Raw genomic sequence first — 13,012 nt, 5'->3', positions numbered from 1 at the left:
GCAGTGACCAGGCAATCCTTAATAAAAAGCCGCTACGCTCGATGTAGTGCTGGCAAACCCTATTTACACATGTTTGACTAAACTCGGTCATAATTTTATTAAATCTACGCAATTACTCGTAACCAACTCGGTAGAGCCAACTGCGTATTACACATTTCCGTTATCAGCAGAATTTTGCATTCAGGGAGAAAACCTAAAACCACCACAGGCATTTTGCTCAAAAATGTTGGTCGTGTCCAGACCCAACCCATGGCCTGGCACCTCTCAGCTACAAAGAGCCAAGACGTGAATCACAGGAGTGGTGAGTTATCACGCAAATCACAAAAAACACAACTTTTAATACCCGAGGAAGACTTACAGATTTCCCAGAACAAACACTTTGAAAACAGGATTATCACGGGAAAGCTAGAACAGGTGACAACCCTCATCTGGATTCAAGCCACCGAGAGGTGACAAATAGACCCTGTCAAGACATCTGCACCGGTGTATTTTTGAATTGCCCTTTGACCCATCGATCCACGTTGACCAACATGACTGACCGGCAGGTCGTATGGCAGTCAATGTATCAAAACCTCACGTTCAGTGTTCATCTCACATTTTCTGGCTCTCATTCCCTGTGTCTTCATCTTTGGAAAATCACTAAACACTGTAAATGACAGCGGTAACCACCTCCCGTGAGACGCGAGGGATGTTCTACAAAGGCCGTCGCGAGCTCCTGGACTGGCTAAAATGACAGCTGCCCATGCCCCCTGTTTATCCAGCAGATAATTATTTCAGAGTGAGACATTTTGCTGGAGCCGTCAGTCGGGCGAGCGATGTTGGGCGACGGTGCTTAACTTCACCCGCCCCCCTCCCCGCGCGGCCCGAGGTGTAGCGTGACCGAGCAAATACGCGCAATCCTATTTCACTTCCAGCCACCTTCCCGACTCAATCTCCGGGCTCTCTTTGTGAAAAAGCCGCGGCAAATGTGAGCCGCCCCCCAACTTCATTATTCCTCCGTTTACTCGGTGAGCCGCGCGGGCAGTCGCGGGACTCTCTCCCTCTCTCTCTCCATGCCTCCACACAATATGACGATCAGTCTCTCGGGGCTCTTGAAGACAACCTTCACCTGAGAGAACCTGTGGCGTGTTGCAAACAAAAAAAATGGATATGCTTTTCTTTGTAGCTGCCCGGTCTGTTTTGTCTTTTTTTTTTTTATCCCCAATGCTTTGTTGCCGTTACAGCCGAAGCACAGAGGGCTCTGCGGGATCGGTCGCGGTTTAATAAATACACACGAAGCACCGCGTGCCTTGCTGCTGATATGAGCGCGGCCAATCACGGACGGGTCGCCGATTTATTGCGAATGCTCACCTCTCAACATCGACGATTGTCTCCCAATATTTTACTTTCCACCATCCCCTCCGTCGAATCCCGCTAATTAAAACCCAGCACCGCTCGGTTGGGAGGTCATTAACCAGTGGTGTAATGCCTCATTCCTATGACGGAGATCAGTCTCTCCATAGAACAAATACTCTTGAATAAACCATTTTGTGGAGTTGGTTTAATTAATTAAAATGTACTTTTTATATGCTAGAAATATTAAGGGGTCTATGTGAGCACTCATGCTCCGAGGTACATTAGCTCAGCTATCACGCCATTGCACGGACTACATTCATGCGTGTACATTTGTCAATCCAATGCTGGATGAAGATGACGATAATTGATTGTGCATATAGATAAAACTCAATGGGCCTGTCAAATCCTAACAGAATGCCATGAACACATCGCCATGGCAATTTGTCACGCTGATTTGGCTCCACTTTCAATCGAGAAAGCTGTTGCAAGGGGAAGATGAAATTCGACGGAAAAAAACACGCAACGTTCCGTTGCACAACTTCCCGACACTGGACCGTTCCTACCTCTTAAAACGAATCACGCAAGCTTCACCGGCTTATCGCTAGAATACCCAAAGTGTCGTCGCTCACACAAAATAAATGCTCCGTTTGCCGCAGCAGCAGCAGCAGCACGGCATGGGCGCGCGGAGCGTGGCGACGGAGGATCGCGCCAGAAACCCGGCACCACTTTCATTTCCTCTGCAATCTCGGAGCTATTTCATTCGTCCCGACGCTGTGCGCGTGCGTGCCTTTGTCCATCCATCTGCATTAGAGGCTCCGTTTTGTCTTTAATTAACCCAGCGACTTGCGCTTTCACGCGTGCGTGCGTACCCGCCAGCCCCGACCGATCCTATGCTGCCGATTTTTTTAAGCAATTGACCGCACACCGAATTTCAAAGCAAAAAATATGAAATGTCCATGTTTTTTTCATAAAGCGGAATGACCAGCTTTAATATCAGTATGCGGTACCAGGGATTAAACATCAGCAGCCTATTATTAATCTTCTTTCACGAAGGAAAGCCGCATTGAGTCTCATGACTCTTTTCAGGATGGTTCTGGCAAGTTTTTGCAGGAAGTGGCGATGGTTGCTGTGTGGAGAATCCACATCGAGTAATTTGCGGTGTAATTTTTCAAATTCGGAAAATGTGGACCGTGACGCCGACGCATGATGGCCTACTCTTGTGAATGAAGTCACGGGATCTTTAACGTCAACTTCAAAGCAGACGGCCCGTAGTATTCTCATGGTTTTAACACCCACCGCAGTATTAATCAGGGCAGCCACTGGATTCCAACCGTGAACCTCTGCAACAAGTGTGGAAGGCGTAACGGTAGAGAGATGTTGACTACCTCGCCTGGTATACAGGAGGTTGTGGGTTCGATCCCAACCCAGATGCCTGCTGTATATTTGGAGTTTGGATGTATCTCTCCCCGTGGTCGCGTGGATTTTTCTCTGGGTCCTCCGGTGTTTCCCTCCACATTTAGAAACATGCTTCATTGAGCTATGATTTGTGATAGCCAGATCACATCTTAAAAAGAGCTATATAGCTCGTTGGGCCTTACCTGGTAAAATAACAATGGTCAAAGTTTAGTTTGAAGAACCGTGAGCCCAACCAGGCCTTCATCGCCTCCACGTTGATGATCATGACGATACTGGCAAGTATGCCGATGTTATTAGGTAAGAACTGGGTACTACACAATAATTGCAATGTAATGAGAAATATAATGTGCACATTAATTCATTAATTGATTGCAAGTTATTACATTATAATGACAGAATGTTGTTTCTGATTAGAGTGATTCTGATTAAATTGGCGGTTATGACGTTATATATATGATTAAGAAGCATGAATAATTCAACATACTTTATTTTTTTTGAAAGGGAGACTTGGTATACAGAAAAACTAACACGATCATTAAATCAAGATAAAAACGATGTTTGTCACAAAAATTACTTTGCATTATATGTGCATATAACAAGCATAAGATTACATATCAGTCGTATATTTCACACCCACGAAATTGCGAATGTTTAGTGCTGTAATACTCTTACGTACAGCACCGAAGCCAGAAGACCTCCCAGAGGTCATCAGTTATTATGATGGCATCAATAATGAAATCAATGATGATGGTGATGGCGACGACGGTTATGATGATGATGAGACCTTTTGAATGGGCTTCAGAAATAATCCAATGTCATCGTCTGGGAACTGACACGAGGTGGTGTGGACCGTCAACTTCGACAGACGCTAATGACAATGATAATAATGATGACAATGATGACAATGATGATAATGATGACAATGATAATAATGATGACAATGATGACAATGATAATAATGATGACAATGATGATAATGATGACAATGATAATGGCGGCAACAATGTTAACGGTGGTAATCAATGATGATTTTGATGGAGATAAAGTTGATGTCAATGACGAAAGTGCTCCGTATACCATTGTGGTTGAAGTCATAGATGTAATGGGGACACGAGACGTTCACCCACTGTCCAGGCAGCGTCGGAGGCCAGCAGAAGATGGCATCCCACTCCGGAGGGCACAACGAGCCTGGCTTACACACACACGTGTACACACACACACGTGTACACACACGTGTACACACACACACGTGTACACACACGTGTACACACACACACGTGTACACACACGTGTACACACACACACGTGTACACACACGTGTACACACACACACGTGTACACACACGTGTACACACACACGTGTACACACACGTGTACACACACGTGTACACACACGTGTACACACACGTGTACACACACGTGTACACACACGTGTACACACACACACGTGTACACAACAACAACCACCATTCGCCACTCGGTGGCGGTGACGTCACCACGGTGCTTGTGCCAGGCTATGTGCACGTTAAGGCCACGTGAAGTGTGGAACGCCCGCTTGCAGGAGACGCAGGCACCATGGGTTGAATGAGATGACTGGCCGATGCACACGCGGTGCCCCCTACTGTGCCAACACACGTGTACACACACACGCGTGCATACACAAAGATCACCTCATTGCCATTTACAGCCGACCTCGTGACGCGCGACTCCTCGGCTCCCTCGAGCGTTTGTAAAAAATAAAAATGTTTAAAAAAATAAAGAACAAAGGTAAGCGCTGGGGTGAAGTCAGTGAAACAAAAATAAACCCCGACAAATAAATGCGATGTAACATTAACCGCATGCGACTGTGTCGCTGGAAACCCTGGCCACAAAGTGGGTTTGTCCTGAGGCCCTTCCGCCCACCTCAATTCTCTTCCCGAGTCCGAGGACCACAGCGGCCGATGCGGCCAAATCAAAGGGCGTTGGGGTTGGCACGGAACGACGAACACGGGGAGACACGGACACACGCAGTGGCTGGCCGTGAACCAAGCGACCCCGAGCCCAGCAATGGCACCGGTGGTCTCTGGGGGCAAACGTGTCGCGAGATCCGCACAGACGACAAATCACCACTGCCTCTGCACAAGTACCCAGAGTCTTATCGACATATCGGCTGCGTTGTTCAACTTGTAAGCAAATATGACTGTCGATTGCCGACCGATCCACTGCTGGATGAGTGCTTGCACCACGTCACGCGGGTTTATCTGAACACTCGCTGGTCAGTATGGGTTTGGTGAGGGCGGGGGGCGCATATAAGCACAGTACAACGATTGCATTTTTTCTGCGCTGTCCTCCGCTTACCACAACGAGCGCCTTACACGTGGTGGTCTCCAACAAAGCACGGTCCAGGCTCAAAACTCTGCTTGGATGAGATCGGCGCGATCTGGGTGACTGGGTCACAGGCGAGATGCGGCTTATCCATTACTCGCCGCCGAGGTGTCCTTGGGTGACCTTGCTGCTGGTACGCCGCGGTGTGTCACGTAGACGCGTCACTATTATTGTTGTTTCTATTTTCATTAACAAGCTCTCGTTTTTGCAACGGCATTTCATAAAATTGGAGTCAGCATAATTTCAATTCCCTGGTTTGCCAACAAATTAAAAATACGTGCAGACGCGGCGGAAATCACCTCGTTTGTGCTACCTGAGCTGTGAACACCCCCGCAGCCCCTCCCCCATCACCACCAATAATTGCCTCATTCGCCCATCACTCTCATCACCGATGAACAGAGTTCCCGGTATGCTAACTCCTCCCTCACCAGTGACCAATGTCTTCATCCTGTCGGGAAATTCACAACGCTTTACCAATCCATCATTTAACTTGGGAATTAAATAAATATATACAATGATGACAAAGTGCTCACGCTAGACCGTGTTGTTGTCTTTGAGCTTCAATATTATCTCAGTGTTCACTTGCTGTGTGCTGTGTTCACAACGTGGAGCAGCAAACTCAGCTCGTGTGCTGTGGGCGCCGGCTTGGGTTGCTACATCACGGGACACGGGAGAGATGGCAGACTGCGCGGGGAGGGATTCGTCCCGCAGTGGATTGATCATGGCTGAAGATCATGATCATCATGAACGGGTCATTGCAGGTCAACTGTGGGCGGTGATGGACGGAGGTGAGGGGAGGGTGTTGAGTGTTCACACGTGGCGTGAGGGTTGTAAAACTGCACAACTGTCGCGGAGTAGTGTGGGGATACCATAAGGGGCGAGTGGAAGGAGATGCGAACGTGTTGACAGTCATGTGGGCCCAAGGATGACGTATCGTTACGGGTTAGGGAAGGGGCTTTCGGATGGCACTTGCGAGAAGGTGGGCGGTACCGAGGGGCGGGGTCGTCGTTGGGGGTCAAGGTGAGGAGCGCCTAGAAGAGGGTCTCTGCTCGTCGCGGGGCGGTGTTGGCTGATCCCCCGCTCCAGGCAGACGAGTGAGACGGCAGAGGGGATAGCCGGGGCAGGCTCTAAATAGTTACGAAGTGTCCGGGTGAAGGACCGAGACAGAGTGCACCTACACTGGTGTGGGTGTATGAAGACGAGTGAAAAAGTGTTTCATTAACAGCAAGAGCCCTGATACTATTCCTCGTCTCCGCGTGGTTCTACTGCATAACACAACTATTAATTATTTTATTTTACCAGGTAAGGCCCACTGAGCTGTATAGCTCTTTTCAGAAGCGACCTGGCCACAAATGACAGCCCAAGGAAGTGGCTTATTATCATGTGGAAATGTATAGCAGCCAATACTCTAAACGTATGATGTTGATTCTAAATGTGGAGGGAAAAACCGAAAAAAACCGCAGAAAAATCCACGCGATCACAGGGAGAGAGAGAGAGAGAGAGACATGCAAACTCCAAATATACAGGCGCCAGGGGCGAGGTAAAATCTAGATTTAGAGTAGGGGCGAGGTAGTAAACATCTCGTCACCGTGGTGAGTGGCTGGTGAGGGTGGTGAGCACACACCTGGCGTGTGGTTGAAGCTGTGGATGATGCTCTCGCACTGCTGCCTGGGGACGAGCAGCAGCAGCATTTGCCCTTCCTTGGTCAACACGTCGTCTGCGTCCATCTGAACAGAGGCAGCACAGACGCAGTGACACCACAACGGGCAAGTGCAGAAACACACGGCGCTTGAGCGCCACGGGGACGGCGCCACGCCAAGCTGCGTGTCTCCCCTGCCAGAGAAACCAGCGGCATTGGTGCGAATGGAAACACCTGGCCCAGTTACTCCAGGGATCTCCTCTCTCCGTTAGTGTCACTTATCTGGCTTGTCGGCCAAATCACGAGACCGCCCGCCATGGCAAGGCGTGCGTGTGGGGTCTTGGATGATCGCCAGAGCGCAGTTGCGCGCTTTGATCGTGCACGTGTCAAGCCACACGCCAAAGCCATTTCTTGCTTCGATGAGCATCGAGGCATTGATGCATCTCTCCTGATTACACCTGAGCTGAACCAGCGGTGGGAATTCCACATTGCTATGGCGGGGTGAGTATATTCATAGGACAAGCACTGTTGACTTCGCCACAAAGTGATACCTATTTTATCAACCCGGGAGGGATCATGGGCCGTGTCAGCCTGCAAGCAGGATTTAAGCTCTCAACCTCCCGCACGCGAGCCCCTCTCTCCACCGCTGAACCACCTCGGCGGTAATTAGCCGACACAGAGCCTATTAGCGATGATTGTACTCCCACTGTGACCAATTATACCCAATTAATTACCATTAGCAGATTGTCAAAGAATAAGCTTCATGGTCGAGTCGGTGCTGTCAATCGTGGAGTCGGCTGCTAATGGTCAGGCACGAGTTCACAGGCACGTCAGCAGCTCTGCTGCTGTGTTTGTTACACCTGATGACGGTTGCTTGTGTTGCCATCGAAACGTCGCGATCTGTTCATTTTCTATCTACGTGACTTTACCGAAAGAACCAACGAGTCGGCATGTCAAGGTCAACTCGGCCACCACCACCACCCCATGATCATTATCGATTGAAGTCATCATCGCTGTGCTGGCGTCAGCATCACATCCTTACGCCTTCACTATTCGGTGTGAAAAACAGCGGTTTATGTTATGGATAGACCGCGTTACGTCACAGGAATGTGGAATTCCCACCAAAAAAATCTAAACTGTGGAGCGGTGGTACAGTGGTTAGTTCGCTGCGATTGTTAACCAGACGACCCGACGAGTTTGGTTTGCTAGCCACTGCTCATTCACACCGGTGGCAAGTGAGATCCGAACTGTTCCGTCACACACTGGCCGCCTTTGTCGCCCCATTGTCGATGTTCGCACTGCCCAGCGTGGGGAAGTCCGGTCAGAAACCCCCTTCGCGTCGGGAAGCCTTCATTGCATCCTCTGCTGGTTGATAATTGGTTTTGAATTTTCATTTTCAAATTCAGAACTGACAAAGGTATGGAGCACCTGACATTTTTTGTTACTAAAGCTTCTTGCATTCATTTGCCACAACAGAATGTGTTTTTCTCAATAAATAAAGCGAATGTTATTTATAACCTTATTACAACAAGCATCCAGCCGCTGACGTCTGTTATTACAGAGCCCTGCTCACACCGCAATATTTACCGCTGTTATTGCTCAGACTTATGCGTACACTCACACACATACACACTGCCAAAGGTCCCTGTATAACCTTGTAGACTGTTGGGTCAAGTGGTGTTAGCCGGCACGGCACACGAAGGAGTTCGAGTCCATCGCCACGCTCAGCCATCTTTGTCTCCCTCGTGGCGATGCTTGCATACACATCGCACCAGGTACTCATTTGAGACTGAGTCGACCTAGGAGAGGTCCAGGACCGGTTCAGATAATCGTCACTGACGGTGTTGGCCGTGAGCGAGATTCGAACTCGGCTCGCCGGGTTCGTAGCGCAGTGCGCTCGCCACTACGCGACCGCTCCCCACACCCACACAGACGTAGCAATGCACTGAAGAACACGCATTGTAACACACATTATAGCACACGCATTGTAGCACACGCATTGTAGCACACGCATTGTAGCACACGCATTGTAACACACGCATTGTAACACACGCATTGTAGCACACGCATTGTAACACTCGCATTGTAACACACGCATTGTAGCACACGCATTGTAGCACACGCTAAGAAACAAGCACACAAACCGACACACACCGACACACACACACACCAACACACACGCTGACATACGAACACACAAACACACCGACACACACACACCGACACACACACACACCGACACACACACACCGACACACACACAATAGAATAAATAGCTTGACGAGCTTATGAAGGAGCCCGGGCAGATGTAAATGATTTTAATGCTACTCAGGATATTTTCAACTACCTTGCAAATATAAATATACACTATAGAACCTTAAGATACATAAATATAATCATGCCTTCAATATTAATATACTTATTGTTTCTTAACCTCCATATATTTCACAAGTTGTGTTGCAATAATAATTACCTAACACACTCAAAGACAAATGTCCCCCGTATATCGTGAACATACACAGGCAGTAGTAGTTGGTGGCAAGTGCTGTCAGTGAGCAGCTATGAAGGCCGGCACAGCACACGAGGGGGTAGGTGGCCAGCACCACGCCTGGCCGCCTTTGTCTCCCTACTGGTGATGTTTCACACACCGCACCAGGTACTTATTTGAGGCTGAGTCGACCTAGGGGAGGCCTAGGACCGGTTCAAAGAATCGTCACTGACGGTGTTGGCCGTGAGCGGGACTCGAGCTCGGGTCGCCGGGTTCGTAGCGCAGCGGAGCGCCAACCACCACACCAACACACACAGACAACACAGACACAGATCCCCCGTGTAGCCTTAGCAGGCTGCTGGGGCAAGTGCTGTTTGCGAGCACCTATGAAGGCCGGAACGGCACTCGAGGGGGTGGGTGGCCAGCACCACGCTTGGCCGCCTTTGTCTCCCCAGTATCGATGTTCGCACAGCGCGTCAGGTACTCATTTAAGGCGGAGTCGGCCTAATACATACACAACCAATATACAGACACCGGCACTCATACGAAGCACAGACACATACTACACGAACATGCGTAGAGGCAGAGCTCGCCAACATCAGCAAAGCGAAGCACAAACACGGGCGCACGCTCACGCCATCTTAACAAAGCGATGGGAGATGGCCAGGTAGATGCAGCGACAACAGGGCGCGAATCTTGAGAGAAGAAACACAACCACGTGGTGCTGGCCACCCCCCCCCCCCTCCTCGTGTGCCGTGCCGGCCTTCACAGTGCTGCTCGCTAACAGCGCTTGCCCCAGCAGTGTCAGGACGGTGCACAGAGCCAGCGGGACATGCGCACCACAGACACGGTAACTCCTCCGATGAGCGCGGTTGGCTACGTACGGTTCACCATACAGACAAGAGAGATGTAGTGACGTATAGTGAGCCACTGCGGCATTTAGCGCCAGTTACTGACGGAAGAGTGGAGGTGTGAGAACCCCTTTCTGGCACCAGAGTACGTATGGCATGGAAGGGGGCCCGAGGGGGCATGGTTCTGGTGACTGTCAGAGAGAGAAGAGGGCAGTTGAGGATGTGGCAGTCTGGGTGAACCCGAGAGGGCACGTGACCAGGACAGGGGAGCGAGGGGGGACACAAGGTGGCGAGAGGGACACGTGGTGTGTGGCCCAGAACCTTCTGGTCGGATCCAGAAGGTGGCGTGGCCGAGGGCGGAGCCAGGCCACGCCCAGGGGCATAAAAGGGAGGTCCCGAGAGCCTATCCGGGCTGTCTGTTGGAATGGAACCCGTCGGTGCTGCGTCTCTTCGGTCCTCGGTCTTCAGTCTTTACGCTCGGCATCATGGGTCAGGCAGCGTGTTACTGACTGACCCGGTGATGTAGTTACCCTGTTGGGGTCTAGTTACCCCGTTGTGGTCTAGTTGTACGTTATGTGGTTACCCTGTTGGGGTATGAGATTAACGTGTTGCCTTCAAGTTCAAGTGTGTGCCTCCGTGGAACCCACTACACATACACCATAAACAGATGTCACTTATAGAGAAGAGAGAGCCAGAGGAAGGTGATAACTTGTTGGTTCGGCACTTGAACAGGGACGGATAGGGCTGGAGTTTGAGAAGGGGGGCCTGGGGCTGTTGAAGAGTGGGAAGGGGGGGGGGTTAGTGGGAGGGGTCCTTCTTGGACACTCCATTTCTTCCCTCGACTGCATCATAGCGGGCTACAGCCCATGTAGCGATTGTGTTAGTCCGGGAGTCGGAAGCAGAGAAGGAGTAACCTCCCACCGGGTGGAGGTTGACTGCGGGTTTTGACGCGCGGCCTTGAAGCAATGCACAGAGCAGGGCTGTCCTCTGCCAGAACGAGCACAGAAGCACAACTAATGGGGAGTCAAAATTCTCGTTGCCTTGCAGGCAAGTAAGGTACGCCTTGAGTGTCTATTGTGCACTGGTTATTACACCCACATCGTATGCGCTCACGCGTATACATGCACACGCAATGCGGGGCGAGACATCATTGTGTAAAGAATTCTATTTTTTTTCCATCTCACATTTTGTACCAAACGTACACGTGTGATGCATGCACAACGTATGCATAAATCATGATTCCGTGCAACACAGCATCTGTCATCGGGTCACCTTCAATTAGGTCGCACCTGCTTGGATGCTACTTGCAATGTCTAGAATGTCATTTTCTCTGGCCATGCACGCTGCGGAGACCCCTTCCCATGTTCAGTCCCGCCCCCTCCCCGCTTATCTTTTGCCTGTGACGGTCTGTCCCTGTGAATCATCTTCTTAGTGTGCACTTCCCCACAATATCATCTCAACGCCTTCTTTGGTCTGCAGAATTCCGCTGAAAAAAATATATGAATCCCCCTCTCCAGAATAACGTCGTTCAGTTTTGACACTACAATCTCAGCTTGTATTGCCGTACGTCCAAAGCCTTTGGCCGCATCACCCGTCGACTCAAGTCTCGATTCCCCTTCGAGGATCGCGCTGTCACCATCCTAGAATCTCACCCTGAGCCGCTAAGAACGTTGCTGGCGAACGGAGTGGAACGAGGCAGACGCCCGGAGTAATGAACACTCCCTTCCACCTGATGAAGATTGCTTGTGTTGCGATCGAAACGCTATTTTATTTTATTTCTACCTACGTGACTTTACCGAAAGAACCAAAGAGTAACACTCTCTCGGTCGAGAAACAATCACCCGCACCTCCTCCTGGTTTGGGCATCCCTTCTCGAAGGCACCGGTGTAAAGCATCAACAGCATCAGAACATCAACAGGCCACTGCGCATTTCTCCATAAAATGGGAAATTAAAGACAAGCCACGAGGACGAGTGTGGCCATGCAACACAAACTGCGGAGCACAGTAAACCACAGAAACCTGTCAAACGTCACGAGCTCTCTCTCTCTCCTGCAGCCCCTTTGGTCGTAGCCATCAGACCTCGACATTGGCATTTAGCTCCCGAACACATCGTGCCATCAGACGCTTGAATAGAATTTGACCAAATGTTACCAAGCTGCGGGGTGATGGAGGCGGTGAGCATAGCCGGTGGAGCAGAGGACAGCACAGCAATCGATTTTGCTGCATTGCCCCTCGACTGCACACCACGTATCCCCACATGAGCCTACGTGCAACAGCTGTGCCGTGCACGGTAATCCAGAGATGTGATGAGAGGGAGGGTATTACCAATGGGTCGCGATGTGTATCCGGTGATAGAATGGCCTCTTTTCTGACTTTGCGCGCGGTCCGATCGCGTTGAGCTGGAGCCGCGCGTGGAAGATGGGATGATATTCCGTTCATTTGCTTAGGTGAGAGCCATTTGAGACACGGCCACAGCAGTCAATAAGAGATGTAATAGCACGTAACTATGTTAAATGAATGTATGCACCTGTCGCATAGAAACGTCGCAGAGATAAAGAAAGTTAATAATTTCCCCAAACGGTTAAATAAGATATCGACTCTTTACAAACCACCCTAGCTACAAACGCATCCTTTCATTGCACAACTCAAAATAATAATGAGCCTTCTTACGCAGTAGAAACTGAAAATGACGATTGTGGTGGTGATGCATGTTGATAATGAATGTACGATGACAATTGTTGATGCAAAAATGTTGATGCTGATTAATGATTAACCGTGATATTGATTATAAATAATTATTGGTGTTATTTAGGCCTTAATTCTTCACTCGATATTTTCCAGATCACTGCCGAGGCTGGCTTGGAGTAAGGATTACAGGTGTAAGGCACTACCACGAGAGTATAAGGTGATAATATCCGA

At 49.8% G+C, this 13,012-nt stretch overlaps 1 protein-coding gene across 1 annotated transcript in view; it reads right to left on the bottom strand.

Annotated features, from left to right (window-relative positions):
- The window catches only part of LOC133349624 (parathyroid hormone/parathyroid hormone-related peptide receptor-like), a 49,778-nt gene that overhangs the window by 33,923 nt on the left and 2,843 nt on the right, over positions 1-13,012 (bottom strand). Inside the window, exons 3-4 of the mRNA XM_061563206.1 lie at positions 6,740-6,842; positions 3,829-3,939 (exon numbers count right to left, since the gene is read on the bottom strand). Coding sequence (XP_061419190.1) covers positions 3,829-3,939; positions 6,740-6,842 — 214 coding nt within the window. The remainder of the gene's footprint in view (positions 1-3,828; positions 3,940-6,739; positions 6,843-13,012) is intronic.

This window comes from Lethenteron reissneri, chromosome 31, assembly GCF_015708825.2.
Source record: "Lethenteron reissneri isolate LAM-NWPU_2019-01 chromosome 31, ASM1570882v1, whole genome shotgun sequence".
Lineage (NCBI taxonomy): Eukaryota > Metazoa > Chordata > Hyperoartia > Petromyzontiformes > Petromyzontidae > Lethenteron > Lethenteron reissneri.
This window is presented reverse-complemented; position numbering and strand designations above follow the sequence as displayed.